The sequence below is a fragment of the Chiloscyllium punctatum genome, chromosome 7 (genome assembly GCF_047496795.1).
Source record: "Chiloscyllium punctatum isolate Juve2018m chromosome 7, sChiPun1.3, whole genome shotgun sequence".
Taxonomy (NCBI): domain Eukaryota; kingdom Metazoa; phylum Chordata; class Chondrichthyes; order Orectolobiformes; family Hemiscylliidae; genus Chiloscyllium; species Chiloscyllium punctatum.
The window spans coordinates 102603552-102627886 of NC_092745.1; the positions used below are offsets into that span (position 1 = coordinate 102603552).

General features: G+C 38.9%; 1 protein-coding gene across 3 annotated transcripts in view; it reads left to right on the top strand.

Moving 5' to 3' along the window:
* Window positions 1–24335, top strand: part of usp24 (ubiquitin specific peptidase 24) — a 187091-nt gene that overhangs the window by 21103 nt on the left and 141653 nt on the right. For all 3 annotated transcript variants that reach the window (XM_072574455.1, XM_072574456.1, XM_072574457.1), the window contains exons 2-8: window positions 8136–8301; window positions 10231–10298; window positions 10923–11066; window positions 14837–14959; window positions 17429–17464; window positions 23639–23704; window positions 24077–24142. In XM_072574455.1, coding sequence (XP_072430556.1) covers window positions 8136–8301; window positions 10231–10298; window positions 10923–11066; window positions 14837–14959; window positions 17429–17464; window positions 23639–23704; window positions 24077–24142 — 669 coding nt within the window. The remainder of the gene's footprint in view (window positions 1–8135; window positions 8302–10230; window positions 10299–10922; window positions 11067–14836; window positions 14960–17428; window positions 17465–23638; window positions 23705–24076; window positions 24143–24335) is intronic.

The window sequence follows — 24335 nt, forward strand, 5'->3', positions numbered from 1 at the left end:
GGGGAATTTACATACTTTGATAACATTTTTTAACACTTGCAAAAACTCTGGGAATAGTAGATTTTGATTTCCCATGCTGCCCTATTGAGGTGTGACACTTGACACCAGCATGAAGTGAGGAGTCCCTCAACTGAGGAAAGCATTAGGAACAACAGTCCAAGCTAAGCAAGCGTGCTACATTCCGTATTTGTCATGTGTCAAAATATTCAAATCCATTTCTGCTCAATGAATGTTGACTGAAGCATATGGCAAATGAATATCAAACAATTTCCTAATGGCTTTAGCTACAGCACATGGACTGCAGAAGTTCAAATGGTAACTCTCCACCACTCACTTATGGGAAATTCGGGACTAGCCATAAATGCTAGCTGGTGCTGTCCACATCCCATGTCCCATGAGTGAATTAAAAATAAACCGATTGAAGATTGTGAATGGTATTTACTGCTTGAGGCCAAGCCTCGGTGCCCAGTTGTTGCTTGTAAGCATAGACTACTTCATTCTGTGAGGAATTGTAAATTGCACGAAATAAGAACAGCCTCACTTAAGATTTAGATTAGATTCCCTGCAGTATGGAAACAGGCCATTTGGCCCAACAAGTCCACACCAACTCTCCAAACAGTAACTCACCCAGACTCATTCCCCTAACCTATATTTACCCCTGACTAATTCACCTAACACTATGGGCAATTTAGCATGGCCAATTCACCTGACTTGCACATCTTTGGATTGTGGGAGGAAACCCACGCAAACTCCACACAGTCACCCAAGGTGGGAATTGAACCCAGGTCCCTGGCATTGTGAGGCACCGTGCCGCCCATCTATTAATTATTTCATAGAGCAGTGGGTAAAGTAGATGAAAGCAATCACAATTTGGTGTTACTGCTTTTATTAATTTAACAAAACGGAACTTTCTTTATAGTGAGACCAACACAAAGTTTCACCATACCTCTTCCAAATCCCATGCACTACCAGATACTCTATGATGCTATAATTTTGCATTCTTCTGTCATCATCCTGGTCTTGTGATCTTAGTTATTTTATAAATAAATTTTAGATCATCACTTGCTTGAAGCAGTGTTGTTTGATCATGAAACTTTACATGTGCTTAGCTCAAGCCTTCGGATCACAGCACATGCCTGTTGTTCACGACCTGTTTACCACTTTATTTATAAGAAATACTCTTGTAAATAGCGTGGGATGCTCACTTCATTTCTACTCGCTGATTGCTAAAGATTTGTAAGTGAAGAGAAATGGTCTGAGAATTGTTCTGCTGTATTTAGACACAATAAACAATTTTTAAAAAAAATTCGTGAAATTAGGGCATCACCAACAAGGCCAGCATTTATTTCCCATGCCTAATGGCACAGAAGGCAGTTAAGAGTCAACCAACCACATTGCAGGGGCCCCTCATTGAAACCTGATGAATATTGAGAGGCCTGGATAGATTGGACATGGAGAAGTTCCTTCCCTTAGTAGGAGAGACTGGTACCTGAGGGCACAGCTTCAGGGAAGGGTTCATCTTTTAGATCTGAATTGAGGAAGAATTTTTTTCAGCTAGAAGGATCTGTTTCCATACTGTAGGGAATCTAATCTAAAACCTAAATCTAAATTTAATTAGTACCTCGTCCACCATCTTCTAATCTGCTCTCTTCACGAACACACAGTGTGCTATTTGTGAGGTGCACCACAGCAAATTGCTGGGCTCCTTTGACAGCACTTTCCAAACTCAACCTCTCCCACCGAGAAGAACAAGTATAATAGGTAACTGGAAACTTCACCCTTCAAGCCATAAACAATCTTGACTTTGAACTGTATCTCCATTCCTTCACTGTCGATCAGTCTTGATGCTGGAACTCCCCCTCCGGGTTTACCTGCTACCTATCCAGCAACAGCCAAATCTAGTAAGTGAGTAATAAAACTATCTTTTACTAAGGCCAGATGTGTAAAAGATGAGCAATTTACCATCAACTCAACATAGCTTTCTGAGATCCATGCTCAACAGAGAAAGGATACAGCCGGAAGTTTCAAGTGAATGAGTTTTTGGAAGGGTTTATTAAAACACTGCACACTGGGTTCTAAAGGAGCAAAGATAGATTGATGAGCATTTCGGACTTGCTTTGAGATGGGATATATCCTTCATAGTTCTGTTTAAGACTTCATGGAAGTGCCAAGTGCTAATCGAGATAAGAGGATATCGAACAGTCAAAGGTTGGTGATGACAATAGTGGGAATGTATTTCAGTAGCAGAGGAGCTGAGACAGGCGAAGCAAAATGCTGCATACATGTCGTTCTCATGTAATGTGCGTTTCATCAATGTGATTTGGCTGTAACACAATTGGTGAATTATGGAACGATTTTTTAAAATATGTGAACTCCCGATGGCTATTACACAATTCCCTGGTTCCCTAATATCCACTCAGGTGTTGATTTCAGCTCAAGCAAAAGAGGTTAGATGACAGGGCAATTTCTGCCTAATCATTTGCATTGATGTTTTTGAAGATGTTTTTACAAATTATTGCAGGAAAAAAAATCATCAAAGTGCTGTTTCTACCTCCGAACACAACCTCTCTCATTTAAATCTTGGACCAGCATGCAATAGCAGCTTTTATAGCTTATTTTTTAAGGCGCAGATGGCAAAGCAGCAAAATCTAGATGCCTTTTTTAAGCCAACCCCCAAGAAATAGTCTGAGGGCAATGAATCAAAGCCCATCACTTCTGGACTAAATATTTTCCTTTGTCGTAGTCCTGCGTACAGAGCTGCACCTGAAAATAATGACGATGACCCTCGGCTCTTGTCTTAACACAATACTGTAACTCAGCAAACTCACTAGCCCCTTAAAATGTTAAATTTGTTGTATTATTTCATTAAAATATGATTTTAACATTTACTTACACTGTGCTACCTTTTGTATTAGGATAGCTTTTTTTTAATTTTTACTGATATTTTTGGTGGGTTGCCCTAACCCTGTTTTTCCCATAGAAACTGTTATTTCTTTTGTATGATTTTCTATAACATTAGGCCACATGAGAATGCAACTACAGCATTACAGCAGAACAGATTGTATATCCTTTTCAGAGCCACATGTAAAAATTGCAGACATGTTCATCTTAAACCAAGTATTGATGTGGAATTGGTAGTAAGGGAAAATAGTTTGATTTTTGGATCTTCAGTTATAGAAAGGTATGATTTTGTGCACATGAGACATAACCTGATCATTTAAGATGACTTTTCTAAGCATTCTGGAGTAGATTTGCAGAAGCATACTTGTTTTAACACTGAATCTAGTTGCCCCAATTGTGTGTCAATGTAATTGAAAGTTTCTTGTGCTTGTATAAAAACAACAGTATTATGGCAGCCAATAGCCAGACATTTTGACCGTAACATTGTTCATTTGAAAATACAGTATTGCAGGTTCTGGAAATACATATCAGCATCTGAAGAAAAAGAGAGAGTAAGAAAGAAAAAATAAGATCTATCATTGATTTTAGTACCTTTTGTGACTTTGGAAATAACTTCACACTTCGCAAGTAGTGAAATCACTGTCATGATTTAGGAAAGACTCTGTACACAGCCAGCTCATATGAAGGACAGTGGGTAATTATGAGATCTGTTTTTAGGTGTATACTGAGACATATATATGGACCAAGACACTCTGAGAAATATCCTGTTCTTTAAAGTAGTGACATTGTAAAAGAGCCCATGTCTCATCCAAAGGTCAGTGCCTCCAATAGTGCAGCTGATCCTCAGCGATGCACTGGCAGCACTCCCTAAGTGCTGCAGCTGGAATGTCAGTCTAGATTGTGTTTGAGAATAAAAATTAAATAAGATTTGCAAGAAGGTTAAGGAATTTCAGTTATGTAGACAGTCTGAATTTCTCCAATCTGTTATCTTTGGAGCATGTTGAGTGAAGATTTGATAGAGGTACTCAAAATCATGACGGTATTAGATACAGCAGATGGGGAAAAAGGGCTCTCCCTGTTGGAACAACCAAGAATGAGAGAATACAAATGTAAGGGAATCATGAAAGTAATCTTTCTTTTAGTGGTTAAAATCTGGAATGAACTACCTGAATCTGTCTGAAGGAACTTCAATCCATGCATTTAAGAAGAGTTTGGATTATTGTCTGAAAAGAAAATATATTATGGGAAGAAGACAGGGAAATGGCTTGAGGTGAATTGCTAATGGACTTGCACATGTAGCTTTCTGAATCTGAGGCAAGAATGCTATTGACTAGTTGTGAAGGTGCTGTCTGCACTGAGAAATTGCTGCTAAATTCCCTTTTATGAAGCATTTGTGCTGACAATTAATTACATCTGATCCCATTTTTTGAGGATTATTGACACATTCCTGTATATCTCAGAGTGCAAGGGGTTGAGCAGCTCCTTTTACTGAGGACTATTGACTGATAAATCCAGTTTTCTTGAGGCCTTCTTCAGTTGAAATGTTGAGCTTCTGCTTGTATGTGGAGGTTGAATTTGCAGAGAAAGGCCGAAATCCCTTCACTTCATATGCAAACAGTCATATAGTAAGCATTGGTACCAAGTTCTTGCATCAAATTTTTGCAGATCAACGATATTGAATATTGATGTTTGACTTCAAAGTTTTAATCTAGTATTTGCTGTTGCTAATTAACTTTAGAAGTTCTGTGACTAATGGATCAGACAGCGTAATCTTTCTACACTGAAGATTAGATATAATTGTGATTTATAGAGGTGAAATGCAAAGTTGTGACTACCTGAAATTTGGAAAAAAATGGAATATCGGATAAATCCAAACAACATCCTCCAAGTTTTAATGCATCTTTTCACAAAGAAGGGACACAACAGGAACCAGTAAAGCCAGCTTGAATTATTATACGCACATAACATGAAACAAGTTACCAAATTTGATCTGAATGCATTGGAATTGTTACTCGAGTTTTTATTCTTGAAATAAATAAAAATGTGTTCTAAATCCTTTTTAAGGCTCGCACTGACTTTCATTGCATTCCACTCCACTGAAGCACTGTTTTCCTATGTAGTCTTTATTTTTTGCTGTTTCTGCAAACACCCTTCTCATTATTTCAGTAATGTTCTTGAGGCAATGAAATCTGTCGTCCTTAATTGGTCTGGCGTATATGTCTCTTGAGATCCACAGCAATGTGATTTGAATCTTAACTGCCTTCTGAAATAGCCCTACCAAGCCCTTCAAGTCAAGGGGCAGTTTGGGGTGGGCAATAAATACAGTACTGGCATAACCAGCAGTGTCCACATTCCATGAACTGATATTTTAAAAAATGAGTTTGACGTTGCCACTGCCTCATTTGACTTAAACTACATTTCTTGTAATTCCTTGTATTTACCTAATCTAGACCATTATACATGGGGGCAGAAATTAGGCCATTCAGCCCATCGAATCTGCTCTGCCATTCAATCGTGACTGATAAGTTTCTCATCCCCATTCTCCTGCTTTCTCTCCATAACCCTTGATCCCCTTGACAATCAAGAACCTATCTATCTCAGTCTTAAATACACTCAATGACCTGGTCTCCACAGCCTTCAGTGGCAGTGAATTCCATAGATTCGCCAATCTCTAGCTGAAGAAGTTTCTTCTTATCTGTGTTGTAAAAGGGCTTCCCTTTACTGTAAGGCTATGCCCTCAGGTTCTCGTCTCTCCAACCAATGGAAACATCTTCCCAACATCCACTATGTCCAGGCCGTTCAGTATTCTACATGTTTCAACTAGACCCCTCCTCATCCTTCTCAACTCCATGGAGTGTAAACCCTGAGTCCTCAGACGTTCCTCATACGTTAAGCTTTTTGTTCATGGGGCCTTTCTTGTGAACCTCCTCTGAACATGCTCTAGGGCCAGTGCATCCTTCCTCAGATATAGGGCCCAAAACTGTGCACAGTACTCCAAATATGGCCTGACCAGAGCCTTATAGAGCCTCCGAAAAATGTCCTCTTAAGTTTATTGAGAAATGCCCTAAATAGTTCACTGTAAATTTGCTGTCTAATCTGTAGTGCATGGAAATTTGCAGTATAATACTAAGCATGCTGGTTTATCTTATCGTAATTTTCTAACTATTTTGAGTACAAAAGTAATCCTGAGTTAGCGAGAGTGCAGTTGTGTTTACATTAATAATGTAAACTGCAACAGGTATGCAAGTTGTTATTTGATAGTACAGAACTTAACAGTAAAAGTACAACTTTGAAGTTTTTCAACTCAAGAGATTGATAAGAACACCAACATAAAGGGGAGCAACATTTTTACTGTATGGGAAGTGTCTTGGGTGGTTGGCACATGGGCTACGATGGAGGTATTATTATGGAGAAAGCACCAGGTGTATGATGACTGACAGTTCTTTCATGTAACTGGGTTAATATCCTGGAATTCCTTCCCTCATGGTACTCTTGGCTCTACATACAGTACATAGACTACAGAAGTTCCAGAAGACAACAGTTGACTCTAGTCACAACATTGTCCTGAGAAATGAGCCAGAATGGCTGTTGCTAATCTTGTTTATGTGAAATAGACATGATGTGTCTATGTGTTCTTTCTGTGTGGAAATGGAACAAGTTGAGAAATCTGCCTATTACTGGTTATCACAAGCCTACCTTCATTGGTCACTATATAAATTGTGATTACTACAATTCCACTAATTTTAAGATTGGCCTTATAAGCAAGCATCTTTTGGATTAGTGGTACTGGAAGAGCACAGCTGTTCAGGCAGCATCCAAGGAGCAGCGATCCTTGGATGCTGGCTGAACTGCTGTGCTCTTCCAGCACCACTAATCCAGAATCTGGTTTCCAGCATCTGCAGTCATTGTTTTTACCTTATAAGCAAGCAGATAATTAGAGTCCAAACCATTTGCTTGCAGTGAATGCTTCATGCTCAGATAGGATACATTGAAGGTATTCTGAGCGATAATGGTAAATCTGATCCGATCACGTCTTGCTGCACACCACATAAATTGGACTTGAGGCCCCTCATTCAGTCTTAAAAATTCCCTGGTTTAACTCTGATAGCCCTGGATAGGTAAGTACTTCGGAACTCTGAGTAACAGGTAAATCTAGTGGTTTCATTCTGCTGCTATGCATGAGTAATATGGGTGGTGTTCATCACTAACTAACTGGATCCTGCCATCAAGCCAAAAAGTCATTCTACTTTCCAAAACAATGAATAAAGTGGTATGTGAATTTCATTGTAGGTATACGGCTATGAATGTAGGTTAAACTGCTAAAGATTGGTGGAACATTTGAAGCAGTATGTTCAGCAAGGTGCTAACTGTATCCAAACAGCCTGTATTTGCAAAACTCAAAACATTGTCCAACATTAGCAGTGATTTTGCAATTGAGCAGCATTTGCTAAATAATCCTCAGGATGCTAGGAGTTTCACTAAAATTCAATTTCACATTGATTCTACCAAGATTCAGACAGCTCACAGTCTGGTGCACTTGTGCATTTTGGAAGATATATATTAATAAAGAACAGGCAAAGTGTGTACATGCTAGGTAACATCTTCAGTGATCCTCCGGACAAAGGCTTCATCCAGAGGCTCACTGAAGATGTTACGCAGCATGGTGATGAAACGTCGGAAAATGAACCTTCCAGCTCAGTGAGCAAACCTACATCCCGAACCTCAACCTGAGCTACAAATCTTCTCAAAACTCGCTGAGTACAATGTGTCTATTTCAACAATACTAACAACAGCCTTTCTCTGATTTATTCCTTGGGCAATGTCTTGGCCAATCAGAGTCAGTCTGCATGGTTTAGCTTTAAATTAATTTTGCAGTTAACTGCCAGTCATCTAGCATGTCTATTTTCTATGGCAAAGGCCTTCACCAATAAGGTCCACTGATCAACAACTCAGTGTTCCCATACAGTAAAAAAAAAAATTCCCCCTCTCCATTGGTATTCTTGTGAATGTACTGATAAGTGAAAGATGAAAAGCTTTGACAAAATGTCCTTTCTTCAGCAATACTGAAATGAAACTCAAGACTAATTTATTCTTTAACAGTATATGTTAATATAGTGAGTTTAGGGGAAGATGAGAATAACTGTTACCTAGTTTCAATAATGAGACTAGGAAAATTCAGACAATGGTCAATTAAAGGGGTTAGTTTGTGTTAATTCAGATTTCTTTTGTTGCAGAGGAGCAATGATGAGAATGGAAACTGCTCAGGAAGCATTGAATTTCCCACCACAAATCTTTATGAATTGGAAAGTCGAGTGTTTACGGATCACTGGTCCATCCCTTATAAACGTGAAGAATCATTGGGCAAGTGCCTGATTGCATCCACATACCTAGCACGGCTTGGTAAGTGCTACAAGGATTCAAAGACAAGTTACAGCAGCCTGCCTACCACCCCTATGAGTAAATCAGACATAATAGGCTACTGCAGAAAATACAGAGATATGGCATTGAGGGTGAGTTGGAGGTTTGGATTAGGAATTGGCTCTCTGGAAGAAGACAGAGGGTAGTAGTTGATGGCAAAGGTTCATCTTGGAGTGCCGTCACTAGCGGTGTTCCGCAAGGATCTGTTTTGGGACCATTGCTGTTTGTCATTTTTATAAATGACCTGGAGGAAGGGTTAGAAGGTTGGGTGAGCAAGTTTGCGGATGATACGAAAGTCGGAGGAGTTGTAGACAGTGAGGAAGGATATGGCAGGTTACAGCGGGATATAGAGAAGCTGCAGAGCTGGGCAGAAAGGTGGCAAATGGAGTTCAATGTAGCTAAGTGTGAAGTGATTCACTTTGGTAAGAGTAATAAAAAGATGGATTACTGTGCTAATGGTAGACTACTTGGTAGTGTGGAAGAGCAGAGGGATCTTGGTGTCCATGTACACAGATCTCTGAAAGTTGCCACCCAGGTAAATAGTGCAGTGAAGAAGGCATATGGCGTACTGGCTTTTATTGGTAGAGGAATTGAGTTCCGGAGTCCTGAGGTCATGCTGCAGTTGTATAAGACTCTGGTGCGGCCGCATCTGGAATATTGTGTGCAGTTTTGGTCGCCATACTATAGGAAGGATGTGGAGGCACTGGAACGGGTGCAGAGGAAGTTTACCAGGATGTTGCCTGGTATGGTAGGAAAATCCTATGAGGAAAGGCTGAGGCACTTGGGGTTGTTTTCATTGGAGAAAAGAAGGTTTAGGGGTGATTTGATAGAGGTGTACAAGATGATTAGGGGGTTAGATAGGGTTGACAGTGAGAACCTTTTTCCACGTATGGAGTCAGCTATTACAAGGGGGCATAGCTTTAAATTAAGGGGGGGTAGATATAGGACTGATGTTAGGGGTAGGTTCTTCACTCAGCGAGTCGTAAGTTCATGGAATGCCCTGCCAGTAGCAGTAGTGGACTCTCCCTCTTTATGGGTATTTAAGCGGGCATTGGATAGGTATATGGAGGATAGTGGGTTAGTGTAGGTTAGGTGGGCTTTGATCGGCGCAACATCGAGGGCTGAAGGGCCTGTACTGCGCTGTATTCTTCTATGTTCTATGTTCTAATATGAATGCAATCACAAACTAGATATGATGGAAAATTAGAATTCAGTAAAGAGGGCATGTTTTGCTTATTGTATCAATCAATATGCACATAACCTTCATGTTGTTGAAAGCTGAACAAATTGTGGAATTAAAGAAGAATGGCTGTTTTATTGAGTTTCACTCTTGCACACCCAGACTCTGGCTATTTGAATACACTGGGAATGAGAGGTGATGGGCATGGTGGTACCCTTGGTGTTGAGAGTAACTTAGACATCTTCCTACTTTAACAAATGTGTGTGTTCAAGGATAAGTATCCCACATGCTTTCTTAATATGCTCTGTCCTTCTATATAGATGAGTCAATTGCTGAGTTACCAGGTTAACCCCAGATAACCTGGTGAACATGAAATGTCTTTGGACAGAAGAATGTTTCAAAGCAGTTCATTTAATTAAAACATAGAATACTCTTTATTTAAAAAATCAGTGAAATCACCCTGAAGTTTGTGCATTTAACTAATTACAGAATGTCTGCAGACCAGGAACATGCCACCTACTTGTGACTGAAATGGGGCGTGGTTGAGAAATTTGTTACATTTAGTATCTGAACATTTTTCCTTTGCTTTCCTTGAGATGGTACAAGTTAGATTTTAAAGCAATCAGGCTGCTGAGAAATTCCAGTAATTGTTCCTGCCTGAGTGACCAGTTCTGGTGCTCAGGCATTTTTGTCTTTTTTTTGTATCTGACTTCTGTGTCTAATCATTTCAGGTCTTGCAGATGCTGATGAAAATTGCAAAAGGTTTACAGATCGATGTATGCCAGAAGCATTTAAAAAGGTAAAAGACCCACTTTCACATTAGCAAAGAAGAAAATTGATTCTGAATTCTAATTTCTAGGATTGAACAATATTTTGGAAGTCTAATTGATCTTTTTCATGTGCTTAGTAGGAGTGTTTTTAGGGTGAGGTCAAAGCAAACCTAGAATCATAGAATCCCCACTGTGTGGAAGCAGGCCATTCAGTCCATTGAGTCCACGCTGACCCTCCAAAGAAGGGTCACCACTGACCCACCCAGAACCTCCCCATTCTCCACCACCCCCCCCCCCCCCCCCCCCCCCCCCCCCCCCACTGCCAACAATCCCTGTACCCTTGCATTTCCCATAGCTAATCCACCTCGCCTGCATATCTTTGGCACCTAGTGGTGCACATCCTTTGCATGCTACAAGTAAAGGCTAATAAAGTACTTTGCAAGTACTTTGAAACTGATGTTCAGTGATATAAATCCGAGAAAATTGTGTCCAAATATTTGAAAGGTTAAACTTATCAGAAAATCTGTTTTGGATGATAACATTGGATTTGGAAATGCTTCATATTTTACTTGTTGCTTAATGTTTTTATTGTTCTCAACAGCTAAACATCCAGGGAAAGTAATTACATTATTGTTGTGTTGTCTTTTCAACAGTTATTAACATCGAGTGCTGTCCACAAATGGGGTGCAGAAATCCATGAAGGAATATACAATATGGTGATGCTTTTAGTAGATCTGGTTGCAGAGCGAGTCAAACAGGACCCAATTCCCATTGGTCTTATGGGAGTGCTCACCATGGTATGAAGATTGCATTGCAACGCATAAGTGCCTTGAGTATTTTTCTGCTAGGTTGCTGTGGCTTTTGTCAAGTTGCTAAACCATGAAATGTTAAGGAGTTTCAAGTGCTAATTATATCAAGTACAAATCAAGCCCCTCCATCTTTTGTGCAAAAATATAACATTAGAAACTCTTAAACTGGATATGCTAGGATGCTAATAGACTTTCACTAAAAGCTTTTAAATATTGTTTAATTTACCAAAAAACTGACTATCTTTCATCTGTATAATTGCTTCTAATATACTTTTTAAAAAGTCATTTTCAGTTGTTTGTAATTAGCCACTGGTGGTAAAACAGGCACTGACTAAATTCCATTTTAAAAAGCACTGTCTAATGATCTTTGCTCATGTAAGATTTATATTTTGTAATATCTAAGTGTATTGGAGTGAAAATCTAAACTTCAATTTCTTTTCATACATGTTACTGTGCTAGATTTCATGATTAATAGCACGAAAAGCTGAATCTCTTGATCTTAATGTCTTGTGTTATGCTGTAGTATTTAGACATGGCTCCCTCCTGAGCTCCCCATACATTATTGTTCTTCAGTCAACTTAATTAACTTCACATGACATCAAGGAAAGCTGAAGGCACTGGAGTCTGCCTTGATATTATGGATACTGCACTGGATACTGTGGCTCTTGACAACATTCTAGCAGTAGTACTGAAAATATGCCTTCCAGATCTTGATGTGCCCTAACCAAGCAGTTCCATTACAGCTACAGCACTGGCATCTACCTGACAATGTGGAAAATTGCCTAGATAGGTCCTGTGCACACATCAGGAGAAATCCAATCAATACTGATTATTTTAAAATTGATGGAAGTGATTGTCAATAGTACTGTTCAGCAACACTCCAAAAGGAATAACCTTACTGATGCTTAGTTTGGGTTCGACCAGGGTCACTTCTCCTGACCTCATTACAGTTGTGTTACAAACATGAACAAAAGAGCTAGAAGTCAGTCATCTCAGCCCCCGGAGTTCCTCAGGGTTGTGTTCTAAACCCAAATATCTTCAACTGTTTCATCAATGGTCTTCTTTCTATTATAAGGTTACAAGTGGGGATGTTCACATAAAGTTGCACAATTTTCAATATTTACAACACTTCAGATGCTGAAGTAGTCCATGTCCATGTGCAGAAAGATCTGAACAACAGCCAAGATTGGGCTGATAATTGACAAATAACATTTGCGCCACGGTGCCAGGCAATAACTATCTCTAACAAGAGACAATTTAACCATCTCACCTAGACATTAAATGACATTGCTAAATCTCTTACTATAAACATACTGAGCTACTATTTACCAGTAGCAGAACTGGGCCAGCAATATATTATATATACACGCACTTATATATGTGGTGGCTACATAAGCAGATCATTGGCTAGGAATTCTGTGGTAACTAGCTCATTTTTTTGTCTCCCCAGTACATGCCCACCATTTCCAAGACACACTCAGAAGTATAATGGTATTCTCTACACTTGAATGAGTTAAACTGGCATCTCCTCTTCCACCCTTAACATTTACTCCCTCCACCACTGATGCACAAGTGTACCATCGACGAGATGATGCACTGCAGTAACTCACCAACCTCCTCCAACAGCACCTTCATTACCTGGAAAGACAAAGATAGCAGATACTTAGGAACACCATCATCCACAATTTTTCCCTCAAAGTCTCTCAGCAAATTTACTTGGATATGTTATCACTCCTTCACTGTCTTTGGTGCAAGATTAGATTCCTTCCTTACAGCAGTGTGGTTGTCCCTATGAACAAGAATTGTAAAGGCGTATGAAAGCAGCTCATCTCCAAAATAAGGGAGTTTGCTTTGACAGCAAAGTGCACATGAGAAATAATTTAAAAAATTGAAGTGCAGTGTTTTGATGTGAAGAGCTAGAAGAGACAATATAAAATGAAGGGCATAATTCTGGAGATTATTATTCACAACTTGTTGAAAGAGACAAAGCAGTTGAGACCATAGTTAAGACAACATATGTGATCCTGGACTTTACAAATAAAGGCACAGGGTACAAAAACAAATAAACAATAATGAGCAATTATAATGTCTGGTTCGGCCTCAGCTGGGGTTTCTTCTACAATTCTGAACAGCAGTAATCATGAATAATTTGTTAGGCTATAGAAGATACAGAAGATTTTTATGGAAATATTTCCTGCGGTGAGAACCTTAAGTTATGTGAGAAAATTGGAGAAGCTGATTTTGATGTCTTTAGAAAAGAGAAGGTTGAAAGGAGATTTGATAGAAGCATTCAAAAACAGAAGGGATCTGGAGAGAAACAGTTCCCATTGGTGGAAGAGCAGTGAATCTCATGATGCTCATTTAAGATTATTGACAAAAAAACCATCAGTGACATTGCTTTTTTTAACATTATGGAATTAAACATGGAAGAGAGAGGGCTAACAAGGTCAGAGCTTATACTACGAATGGTAGAATCCTGGACAATACTGAAGATCAGAGGGACCTTAGTGCATATATCTAACTCAGGTAGAAGGGAAGGTGGTTAAGAAAGCATATGAAATACTTGCCTTTATTAGCCAAGGCATAGAATATTCGAACAGGGAAGTTATGCTGGAACTGTTTGAAATACTGGTTGTACCACAACTGGGGCAGGAAAGACATGATGACACGAGACCGAGTACAGAGGAGAATTACTGGGTTGTTGTTTGGGCTGGAGGATCTGAGCCTTAAGGAAATATTGGCTAGGTTGATGTAGTGAAGTTTGAGAGGAGACATTATAGAGGTGGATGAAATTGAGAAACATAAATAAGATAGATGAGAAGGCACCTTTTTCATTTGTAGAGGGGTCATTAATTGGCGGAATGGATTTAAAGTGGGAAATAGTGAGCTAAGAGGAGAGTTGAGGGAGTTTTTTTCACCCAGAGGGTGATGAGAGTCTGGAATTCACTATCTGAAAGTGTAACTAAGTCAGAAACTTGTAACAATTGAGTATTATTTAAATGTTCACTTGTTTGTGTTGCCATAGCCTCCAGGGCTATGCATCAAAACCTAAAATTGGAATTAATGTAATCAAATCTTTTATATAACTGGTAAGGACATAATGGGTCAAACGGCTTCTTCATATGCCATAAACATCTGAGTCTATAGCGAGTAGTTAAGATCCCACCATGTGCATGGTGGAGAATGATGCCATTGGGCTTTCAAAAGAGTACCTATAAGTGCCTGAAGAAAAACTTGCAGGGTATTGGTGAAGGGTAGGATATGGAACTTAGTGGCCTCCTCTGCTACAGTTATTCTAGTCACACACATAACTAAACACAATTGACCCAAAGTTCTATGTCTGTGGGAGTAGCACATTAAAACTTCTTCCATTAGTATTTCCTCAAAGTTCAACCAGCAGCATTTAATTGCTATCTGTAAAATTTTGAGGAGCTGGATAATTCTTTTATTTTTGTTATGACTGTCTGCAGCACAAAATTGATTTACTAAGTAGAAGGAATATCAGAGTTAGATTGCTCCCACCCAGATGTCCACTTTTCAGTTTGAAAAGCATATAGACGAAAACCTGTGCAGCAAATTGCATCTGCTTAGTGCTATTGAAGGAATAATTAAGTCAAGGCTTCAGAGAGGATTTTTTTCAGCTTTAGGATTAAATGTTTACACAGTTTGCTTGTTTAACATGACAGAGCCTTATAATTTTAAATGACTGGTAGTTCATACATTGTATAAAATATTAATCACTTTGTTTGGGTTTACAGGCTTTCAATCCAGGGACCGAGTACCATTTCAAGAACCGAATGAAAGTATGCCAAAGGAATTGGGCAGATGTTTTTGGGGATGGCAAAATGTATGCCATTTCACCACCAGTCAATCTACAGAAGGTGGGTTAGATAGTGTGGCATGAGGTAAATACTTGTGTCTACTCAGACTGGCACTGTATGATACAGAAAGGAATGCCTTTGAACAGCAGTGTCATGGCAAATAAAACATAGCAGTTCTGAGGAATGTTGCTGGACCTGAAATGTTAACTTTGCTTTCTGTCCACAATGCTGCCAGACTTGCTGAGCTTTTCCAGCAATTTCTGTTTTTGTTTTAGAAATTATAGGAATCCATTTCAATTTGAGTAAATTTAAAGTAGATATTTGAGTGTACATACCTTTCCCTGTTGAAATTAAATTTTGTCCTTGCAGTGGGCAGCTGGTATTTTTGTGTCAGTAGGTGGTTGAGGAAGCAAGACCAAAGTTGACCTGAAAAGGACCATTAGTCTATGGCATGATTCTGAGCATCTGATATAATCCTGTCTCACTTCTCTCCACTCTCACCCTCCCTCCTCTCCCCATGGAAACTCCCAAGGCTTACTTCTTTTGGTAAGAGTGTTAATAAAATAATAGTGGGCCATTTAGCCATTTGGTCCACTCTATAGTTTCATGAGATTGTGTTGATCATTTATGTCAACAACATCTTCCTGCACTATCCCCACATTTCTTGATGTTTTTAAGATATACAGTATGTCTGTTTGTGTTTAACTTACTCAATTTCAGAGCCTTTGAGGCAGAGAATTACAAAGCTTCAATACCCTCTGAGTGAAGACATTCCTTCACATCTCAGTTCAAATTGGCCTGTCTCCTCTTCTGAATCTGTGTTCCCTGGTTCTTTATCCCCCAGCCAGGGGAAATGTCCTTCCTGTTTGTAGCATGTTCATTCTTACATAAAAAGAGAGTTAGAAAGGGAATGCTACTGATTCTTTTAAATTCCAGAGAATATAGAACCAGTCTATTTAATCTTTGCTCCTAAGAAAGTCCCTTCATCCCAGGAGTTAGTTTAGAGAACCTCAGTAACATTTCCTCTTTGGCAAGTATATCTTTCCTTGGGCAATGATATCAAAACTGTACACATTACTTCAGTTATGAACTTGCCAAGGTTCTATATAATTGCAGTATGATCTGCACCTCTGCTCAAATTGCACTTAATTTTTCAGAAAGTAACAATATAGATATATCCAAAACCAGACCTGAGATGAAAGCAGGAAGGTGTGGAAGATGTTATTCCATGCGTTTACCTTATGCTTTGTTGATAAGGTGCTTTATTTTTAGTGTTGTACCAAGTTCATGATTATTTTTGAGTAACCTTTCTGGTTCTGGAAAACTTGTGTTTTATTAATAGTCATTTTTTTTTGCCATTATAGAATTTGAACTAATGTTATTTGTATGTGATGTCAAGTTTCTTCTTTATGGTAATTCCCCAATTTTTAATATAACAACTTATAAAAACATTTTTAGTGTCTGCTTTGCATTTGTATCCATCCTTATTTCCCACTCTTCAGTTTTGTTTTAAGTAAGATAATTGGTGCATTTACCTCCTGAATTGCTGTCAGAATAACTCAATTTGAGTGACTACTTAAATGGTTGATGGAATTGCTATTGCTGACTGCCTGGAGATCTATTTGGCTTTCTTCCAATTTCAAATTAACATCAAGAAAGATGAAATACATACCACAAGTCACTAGATATCATGGTAACATTCTTCCAGATTGGTGGTAGGTTCCATCATTTCATTGGTCTAGATTTTACATACTTCATATATTTTAATGTTTGTAAGCCATGGAAGGAAGTTGCTCCTTATTCTGCTTCTCCTACACTATACAATTATGAAAACTTGTCTGCTGCCTCTTGTCATACTGCCCCTCAAATTTTATAGGGGTGTGTGGTGGGTGGGGTTTATAGGCCTCATTTTTTTTTTCTGATGTCACTTGGTAAATTGTTTTGTATTGTGCAGTTTTCACTGTGCACTTGATCCTTTGGTGCCATGTCAACATGCCGTATATAAAGGAATTAAGCAAGTTTGGTAACTGCATATGGGAAAAGACTTTTATAGTTGAGCTTGTGAGACAGTAATGGCAAAGTTTGTTTAGTCACTGATGAAGCTATATTTATTTTCTAGTTAGCTCGCTGTAGTATTATCTTTTGATCCAATTATTCATGAGAAAAGGCATTGCTGAAAAGGTCAGCATTTATCAATCATACCTCATTGCCCTTGAGAAGCTGGTGAGCCACTTCTTTGAAGCTTGTGTAATATGAAGGATCTCCCACAACGCGGTGAAGACTAAGTTCCAAAACTTTGGCTTTGTGGGGGAAAGGAAACTAACGTCACGCTAAGTAACAAGAGTGAGACTATTGGAGGGGAACTTCCAGTTTGTCGTGTTCCCGTGAGCCTCCTGACCTTCACCTTCTAAGTGATATCAGTCATGAGACTGGAAATTGCCGTTATCATTCAATCATATAGTTACGTGGATTTGCTGATTATAATTGCTGACAAAATAATTTTTGCTTACTTTTATCTTACCTTTCCAGGAACCTTATGGATGGCTCATAGATTTGGTTAATCGGGTAAGCATTCCATTAATTAACGCTAATTTCTCACTTTTCTCTCCCATACTACAGTCACTCTTCTCTCCCTCCATTCTTTTTTCATATACTTTATCAGATTTCAAAACAACTGAAGGATAATGGACACTTGTAAATGTATTGTAAATATTTAGGCCATCCAATTGTTTATCCTTGTATAATAAATACGGCAGTAGAGGAAAAATGAAGTCATGGAAGGTCTTAAGTAACAGTTGTACAAAACATTCTGACACGTGCAGGAAAGGAGCAGGATAGTTAAATTAAACCGGTTAACAAGTAAATGGATTGAGAGGCAAGAGGTATGAAGCATAATTTGAGAAGTCTTTATATCAACTGAAAGCAAGCGGTACGCAAAAAACAATAGATTTTTTTGCCAAGACAGTCATTGGTCATGTTAAGAAGAGGGCTGTGGCTGTATGCTTTCACTGTTTTTACCCTTGAAAGTTTTATAGAGGAGACTAGAAACTGTTTTGTAACACTATTAAAGAGTAGAAACACTGAGCACAGAAAGAGGTAATTGAGCTAATTATGCCATCGCAGTTCTTTGAAAATGCTATCCACTCCCCAGTTCTTTGCACTACCGCCGGGCTGAATGGTGAGATTTAGGGAATTGAGGGGAAGCAAAGCTCTGCAAAATTCTGAAAGGTTTCTTTCAAGAGCAGTGACACTTGTTTGAACACATTGACTAAGCATTACCAATATTTTTCAGTGTTTATCGTCATACATAATGGAAGAAATAATTTGGAAGGGCAAACATGTTTCATAATCAGCCTAGGATCAGACAAACAGTTGATATCTTGAAGTTTATTTGATTTTTTTTGAGGAGATTATAGAGTTTATGGAAGAATGAAGCAGGTATTGTTTATCTAATAACATATATCACAATATAGATGAAAAGTTATTCTACTAGATAGTCCCTGAAAGGTGTATGGGGAGACTTTAGAATGAAAACATGTTAGCAGAAAAAACTTAGGAGTTCAGTTCATGTAAAATTTTATAAATTTTAAAAGTTACTTGGAGGGTGGAACTTTGCCCAAGATTTAATGCAAATAATACTGGATTCAGCGCAGTGGCCTATGATGCTAACCTGTTGGCACAGTGACCTGGATAAGCTGGGCAGCAGGCTGACATGTGGCACACAGGCAGTATGAAGTCATAAGATTAGACTAAAGAAGTCTGTTTAATTAAATAGTGATCTTCAGGGAATAACAAATAAGAAAATGGATCTAAGTATTTTGTTGGCTACATTTTAAGCACTGTCAGTTAAAAGTGACAAAAAGGAATGAAATGATGGAATGTACTTCTAGTGTTGTTTTATTTTGAAATTTCTTGATGTAGCATATCTGATATCCTCAAGTTTTGCTCTCCATGTCACAAGCAAGATTCAGAATTGATGGAACAAATTTGGCAAGACAATGGATTGAACCTTGAACTGAAGGACTGAGTTGAGGAAAGTTTATTGAACTAGAAACTTAATCCCTTGAGCTGCGGGAGTACTTGATAAAAGTTAAATATTTTATTGAATGTGGAGATTTTGGATTTCTGTCAGATGCAGAATTTGGAAAGGTATCATAAGTGAATAAAAAATTTAAGCAATGTTTTCTTACAAGCAAGTAAATTGTGGAACAGATGGCTAAAACATCACAACAAATTTTGTCGAATCAAATTTATATATTAAAGCAATGATGGATCGTTTGAAAGCATCTGCTGGTTGAACTAATCGACGGGTGCAAACCATTGCTGAATGTATTACAACAATTAATTCCAATTTAGATAACTGAATTGCTTTATTATTGCAGGCCTACTTTGCAGTATGTTAAATGTAGCCAGTTGAAATTAGGTTTATCCTTACTTAGATAGAGATAAGTCTTTATGACTGTTATTATCTGATTTCCACATGTTGCTCAAAATACTAGTAAGCACTTCCAGTAATGGATCAACGCTATTTTACTAGCTGTTCCTATTTTAGTTGAGTTTTGCTCTCATTTTGCTTTTGTAAGACTGTCTATGAATGCAAAATTAACTGGACTGCATTGCGAGAGTTGTCACGTAAGTCAGTGGAAGTGCCAGCACCATACCAATATCTCAGTAAATGAACTTTCAATCAACACCTAGATGTGATTCACAAACTAAGCTTGGTTGCAATAAATTTCTTTACTTTAGTTCTGATAATTTGGCACTAAGCTCGTTAGTTCTCAGGTACTCGTGAAAAATTGGGTGTAGGTCAAAATACTTCATCTTTTGCGTTGTACAGCTCATCATTAGTTTTTCACACATTCTAAAAATCGGCTGCAATATAATTTTAAATTATTTCAGCACACTCTGTGCTGCTGTGGATCGTGCCAGCTTTCAGTCTCTCTTAAAGGTACAGTGCATACCTATATCTTCATGACACTTTGTTGAAATATTCATCACGTTCATTTTAGTAGTACTGTATGTTAGAAATGTTTACAGTGATATTTAATTATCCCCGCTTTACATTTGAGTTAACACTCCTGGTATTTTGTAACAAGTGCCTATTTGTGTCTGGCACCTTGTAGAGGATACAGCATTTGTTTATCGGAAGTGAACAGTTTGCTGCTAAGCCACACTTGTACATTTTTATTTTCATTCACTGGATGTGGTTGTCACAAACTAGACTGGCATTTATTGCGCTTCCCTAATTATGCTTAAGAAGGTGGTACTGAGCTGCCACTTGAACTTCTGTAAGTTCATGGAAAGTAGGTACAGTGTGTTTTTCAGGAGGTATTTCAGGATTTTGACCCAGTAACAGTGATAAGGTTCCACGTCACGATGGCATGTGGCTTGGAGGGAAGTAGATAGTGGTGTTCCCATGCTTCTGCTTCCTTTCTCCTCCTCGCTGATAGGGTTCATGGCTGTGAAGGTATTTTTAAAGAAGCCTTGGTGAGTTGATACAGTGCATCTTGCAGACATATCGGTGCTGCCAGTATGTTTTGGTGGATGGAAAGAATGTTGAAGGTGTTGGGTGGAGTGTCAGTCAAGCAAGCTGCTTAGTCCTGAGCTTCTCAAGTAATGTTGGGGCTCCACTATACAAGCAAGTGGAGAGTCATCAATCATATACTTGACCTCGCTGTGCCATTGTATATAATGAACAGGATTTCAGGATTTAGGAAATGAGCTAGCCTCTGTTGTTATGGCCTCAGTATGCATATGGCTGGTCCAGTTCAGTTTTTGGTCAATGCTAATGCCCAAGGTGTTGTCAATGATGCCATTGAATGTCATGGGAAAATGATTGGGTTTTCCCTTGTTGAAGATGGTCATTGCCTGACGTGCGGTGGGAGTGTTGCTTCCCACTGATCAGTGGATGTTGTCCAGGTTTTGATATATACGGACATGTACTCTTTTAGTATTTGAGGCAGCGCAAATGGCATGGAACATGCAGTGGGTAATGGACATCCATAATTTATCCTTATAATGGAAGGAAGGTTATTAATGAAGCAGCTGAACAAGTTTGAGATTAGGACGCTACCCTGAGAAGCTCCTGCAGTGTCATTGTGGACCTGAGGTGATTGACAGTCACAACCATCTTCTTTTGTGCTAAGTATGGCTCAGTCATTAGAGATTTTCCTCCTATTTTCATTGACTTCAGTTTCACTGAAGTTCCCTGATGCTGTACTATGTCAAATGCTGCCTTCATGTCCAGGGTTGCCACACCTGCAGAGCTGAACTTAGTTTATGTTTCGACCAAGGCTCTAATGAGGTCAGCGGCTGAGTGACCATCCTGGACTCCAGACCGAGCATCTGTTGAGCGGGTTATTTATTGCATAAGTTTCTCTTAATAGCACTATTATGGTCCCCTTCGTCAATTTGCTGCTAATCTGGTCAGTATTTGACTGGATTAGATTTGCCTTGCTTTTTGTCCACAGGACTGACTTGGGCAATTTTCCACAATGCCAAGTAAGTGCCAGTGTTGTAGCAGTACTGGTGCAGCTTTACTATGGGATCATTTAATTCTGGGGTGCAAGTCTTCAGTGCTGTTGTCAGAGTCCATGATCTTTGCAGTATACGGTGCCTTCCACCAGTTTCTTGACATCATATGGAGTGAATCAAATTGGCTGAAGGCTGGCATCCTTGATGGCAGGAACCTCAGGAGGAGGATTATGGTGGATCATCCACCCAGCACATCTGGTTGAAACTGATTGAAATGTTTGGTATAATGGGCTCCCCATCATTGAGGATGGGAATGTTTGTGGAATCACTTCCTCCTGATAGTTGTTTAATTGTTGACCACTGTTCATGGTTGGATGTGGCTGGTTTATGGAATCCCTACAGTGCGGAAAGAGACCATCTGCACTGATCCTCTAAAGAGCACGCCACACAGACCTAGCCCCCTTGTCCTATCCCCATAAGTCAACATTTATCATAGCTAATCTACCCAGACTGTGCATCTTTAGAGAAAGCCAACACATACATAGGGAGAACGTGTAAACTCCACAGTCATCCAAGGGTGGAATCGAACCCGGGTCCCTGGAGCTGTTAGGCAACAGTGCTAACCACTAAGCCACTATGTTGCCCTAAGTTTAGAGTTTAAACCTTTTGCAGAATTTAAATCTGCTCTTGGTTGTTAAATTGCTTAGTTCTACCGTTTGCATGCTGCTTGTGTTGTTTGACATGCAAGTAGTCCTGTGCTGTGGCTTCACTGTATTGATAACTTATTTTTTGGTATGCCTGGTGTCACCCCCTCCTAACTGCATACCATTGTACTGCCAATTCTGGTTCACCTATCCTGCAGGTAGCACGGGACATGCCAAAGACAGGTGACGATAATATCTGGGACCTAGCCGTACTCATGGAATTATCCTTTATATTTCATGTCAGGCTATTGTTTCATTAGTCAGTGGGATAACTCTAATTTTGATACATTCCCTCAGACTTTCATAAGTAGGATGTTGCAGAGTTTGTGGGCGGCACGGTGGCACAGTGGTTAGCACTGCTGCCTCACAGCGCCAGAGACCCGGGTTCAATTCCCGCCTCAGGCGGCTCTCTGTGTGGAGTTTGCACATTCTCCCCGTGTCTGCGTGGGTTTCCTCCGGGTGCTCCGGTTTCCTCCCACAGTCCAAAGATGTGCAGGTCAGGTGAATTGGCCATGCTAAGTTGCCCTTAGTGTTAGGTAAGGGGTAGATGTAGGGGTATGGGTGGGTTGTGCTTCGGCGGGGTGGTGTGGACTTGTTGGGCCGAAGGGCCTGTTTCCACACTGTAAGTAATCTAATCTAATCTAAACACCTTCCTTAAAGCAATAATGTGTTTTTGTTTCTAGTACCTGGATTAATGCTGGTGGTTTTATTCTTTTATTTAGACACTTTTGTATTTTGACCCAACTGGCTCCATAGGCCATTTCAGAGGCTTTTAATAAGCAACTTCATTGCTGTAGCTCTGAAGTCACATGTCGGCCAGACTAGTTAAAGATAGCAGATTTCCTTTATGAAAAGACATAAGTGGACCCATTCTCCAGATGGGTTTTTATGACAATCAGTAGTTGTCTAATGGTCATGATTGGATTGGTTTTTAATTCAAGAAATATTAGTTGAATTCAAATTCCATCAGTGGAACCTATATCCCCAGAGCATTATCCTGAGCCTTTGGACTATTGTTGACATTTTCTGCTACATCGTTCCTTGGGTTGTGTTGCCCAAATTATTGGTAAACTAAGGTATTTAGCTAAATCCTTAATTGGTGTTTTGTAGCCATACATATACAGGATCAAATCGCCTGAATAGTTTTTCTGTTTTTAGGCTGCTCTGAGACTGAGGAAGTACTCATCTTGCTATAGCCAACTTTGCAGTGTATCCTCATGTTTTGTAGTGCCTTCTCCCTTACCAATGTTATAAATAAGAATTCAGAATTCGACCTAGATTTTAAAAAAAATCCATTTTGTTATTCAGCTCAGGGCCACACAGAAAGACTTCAACCTTCGTGACAGTGCTGTTAGAAAATTCTGCTTAAAATATCCAAGATAAAAGTTCGATACTTGTATACATTCGGTTCATTTGGCACCTGTTCCTTTGCTGTATAATGTCGTTGGTTAAATTGAGAAATTAGCAGCTCTGCTTTGTTTTTTAACTTGCTTTTAATGCAATTTGTCCTCTGAAACAATGATCATTGAGCTAGTTGCTGAATTATATTTTATTTTTCTAGTTTGGAGAGATGGGTGGGTTTTCAGCAATCCAGCTGAAGCTTGGTGCAGAAGATATAGAAACCGCAGTAAGTTATTGTTTAAAATAATGTAATTGAAGCTTCCAGATAATCATTTTGAATGACTGCTTTACAATCTGCATTTAAAACAATCTTTTAAATCTCTTCTTAACTTCTTCCCATGTAGTTAGAATAATTGACTATTTTGATATAGTTCTTTTACAACACATTTAACTATATCAATTTCAAAACTTAAAATCTTTGATCACAAAGCATTCTCTGAAGTAGGAAATATTTTACCGATATGTTATGATTTTGAAATTTTTTAATAATTCTAGCTAAAGCAGTTAAAACTATAGAACTAAGTGTGTTGCTTTGCATAAATCTGGTTGGTTGCTATAGGAACTACTGTGGTTTAGAACCTTTGTGTTTCTATTTTAGGCAGTGTCTGCATTGGTACAGCCTCTGGGTGTATGTGCCGAAAATCTAAATCCTGCCGTAGTACAGGTAAGTGATAACAACACACCTTTCCATGGAGTTGTTGTCAAAAATAGAAATTGATTTATGGTAATGTGTGGTAAATCCAGAAAATGGAGACTGCAACCAGCTTTACACCAAGCTAACTGTATAGGACTATTTTAGGACCATATTTGTTCTAATGTAAATACAAAGGAATTAAAATACAAATGCATATTTTTTT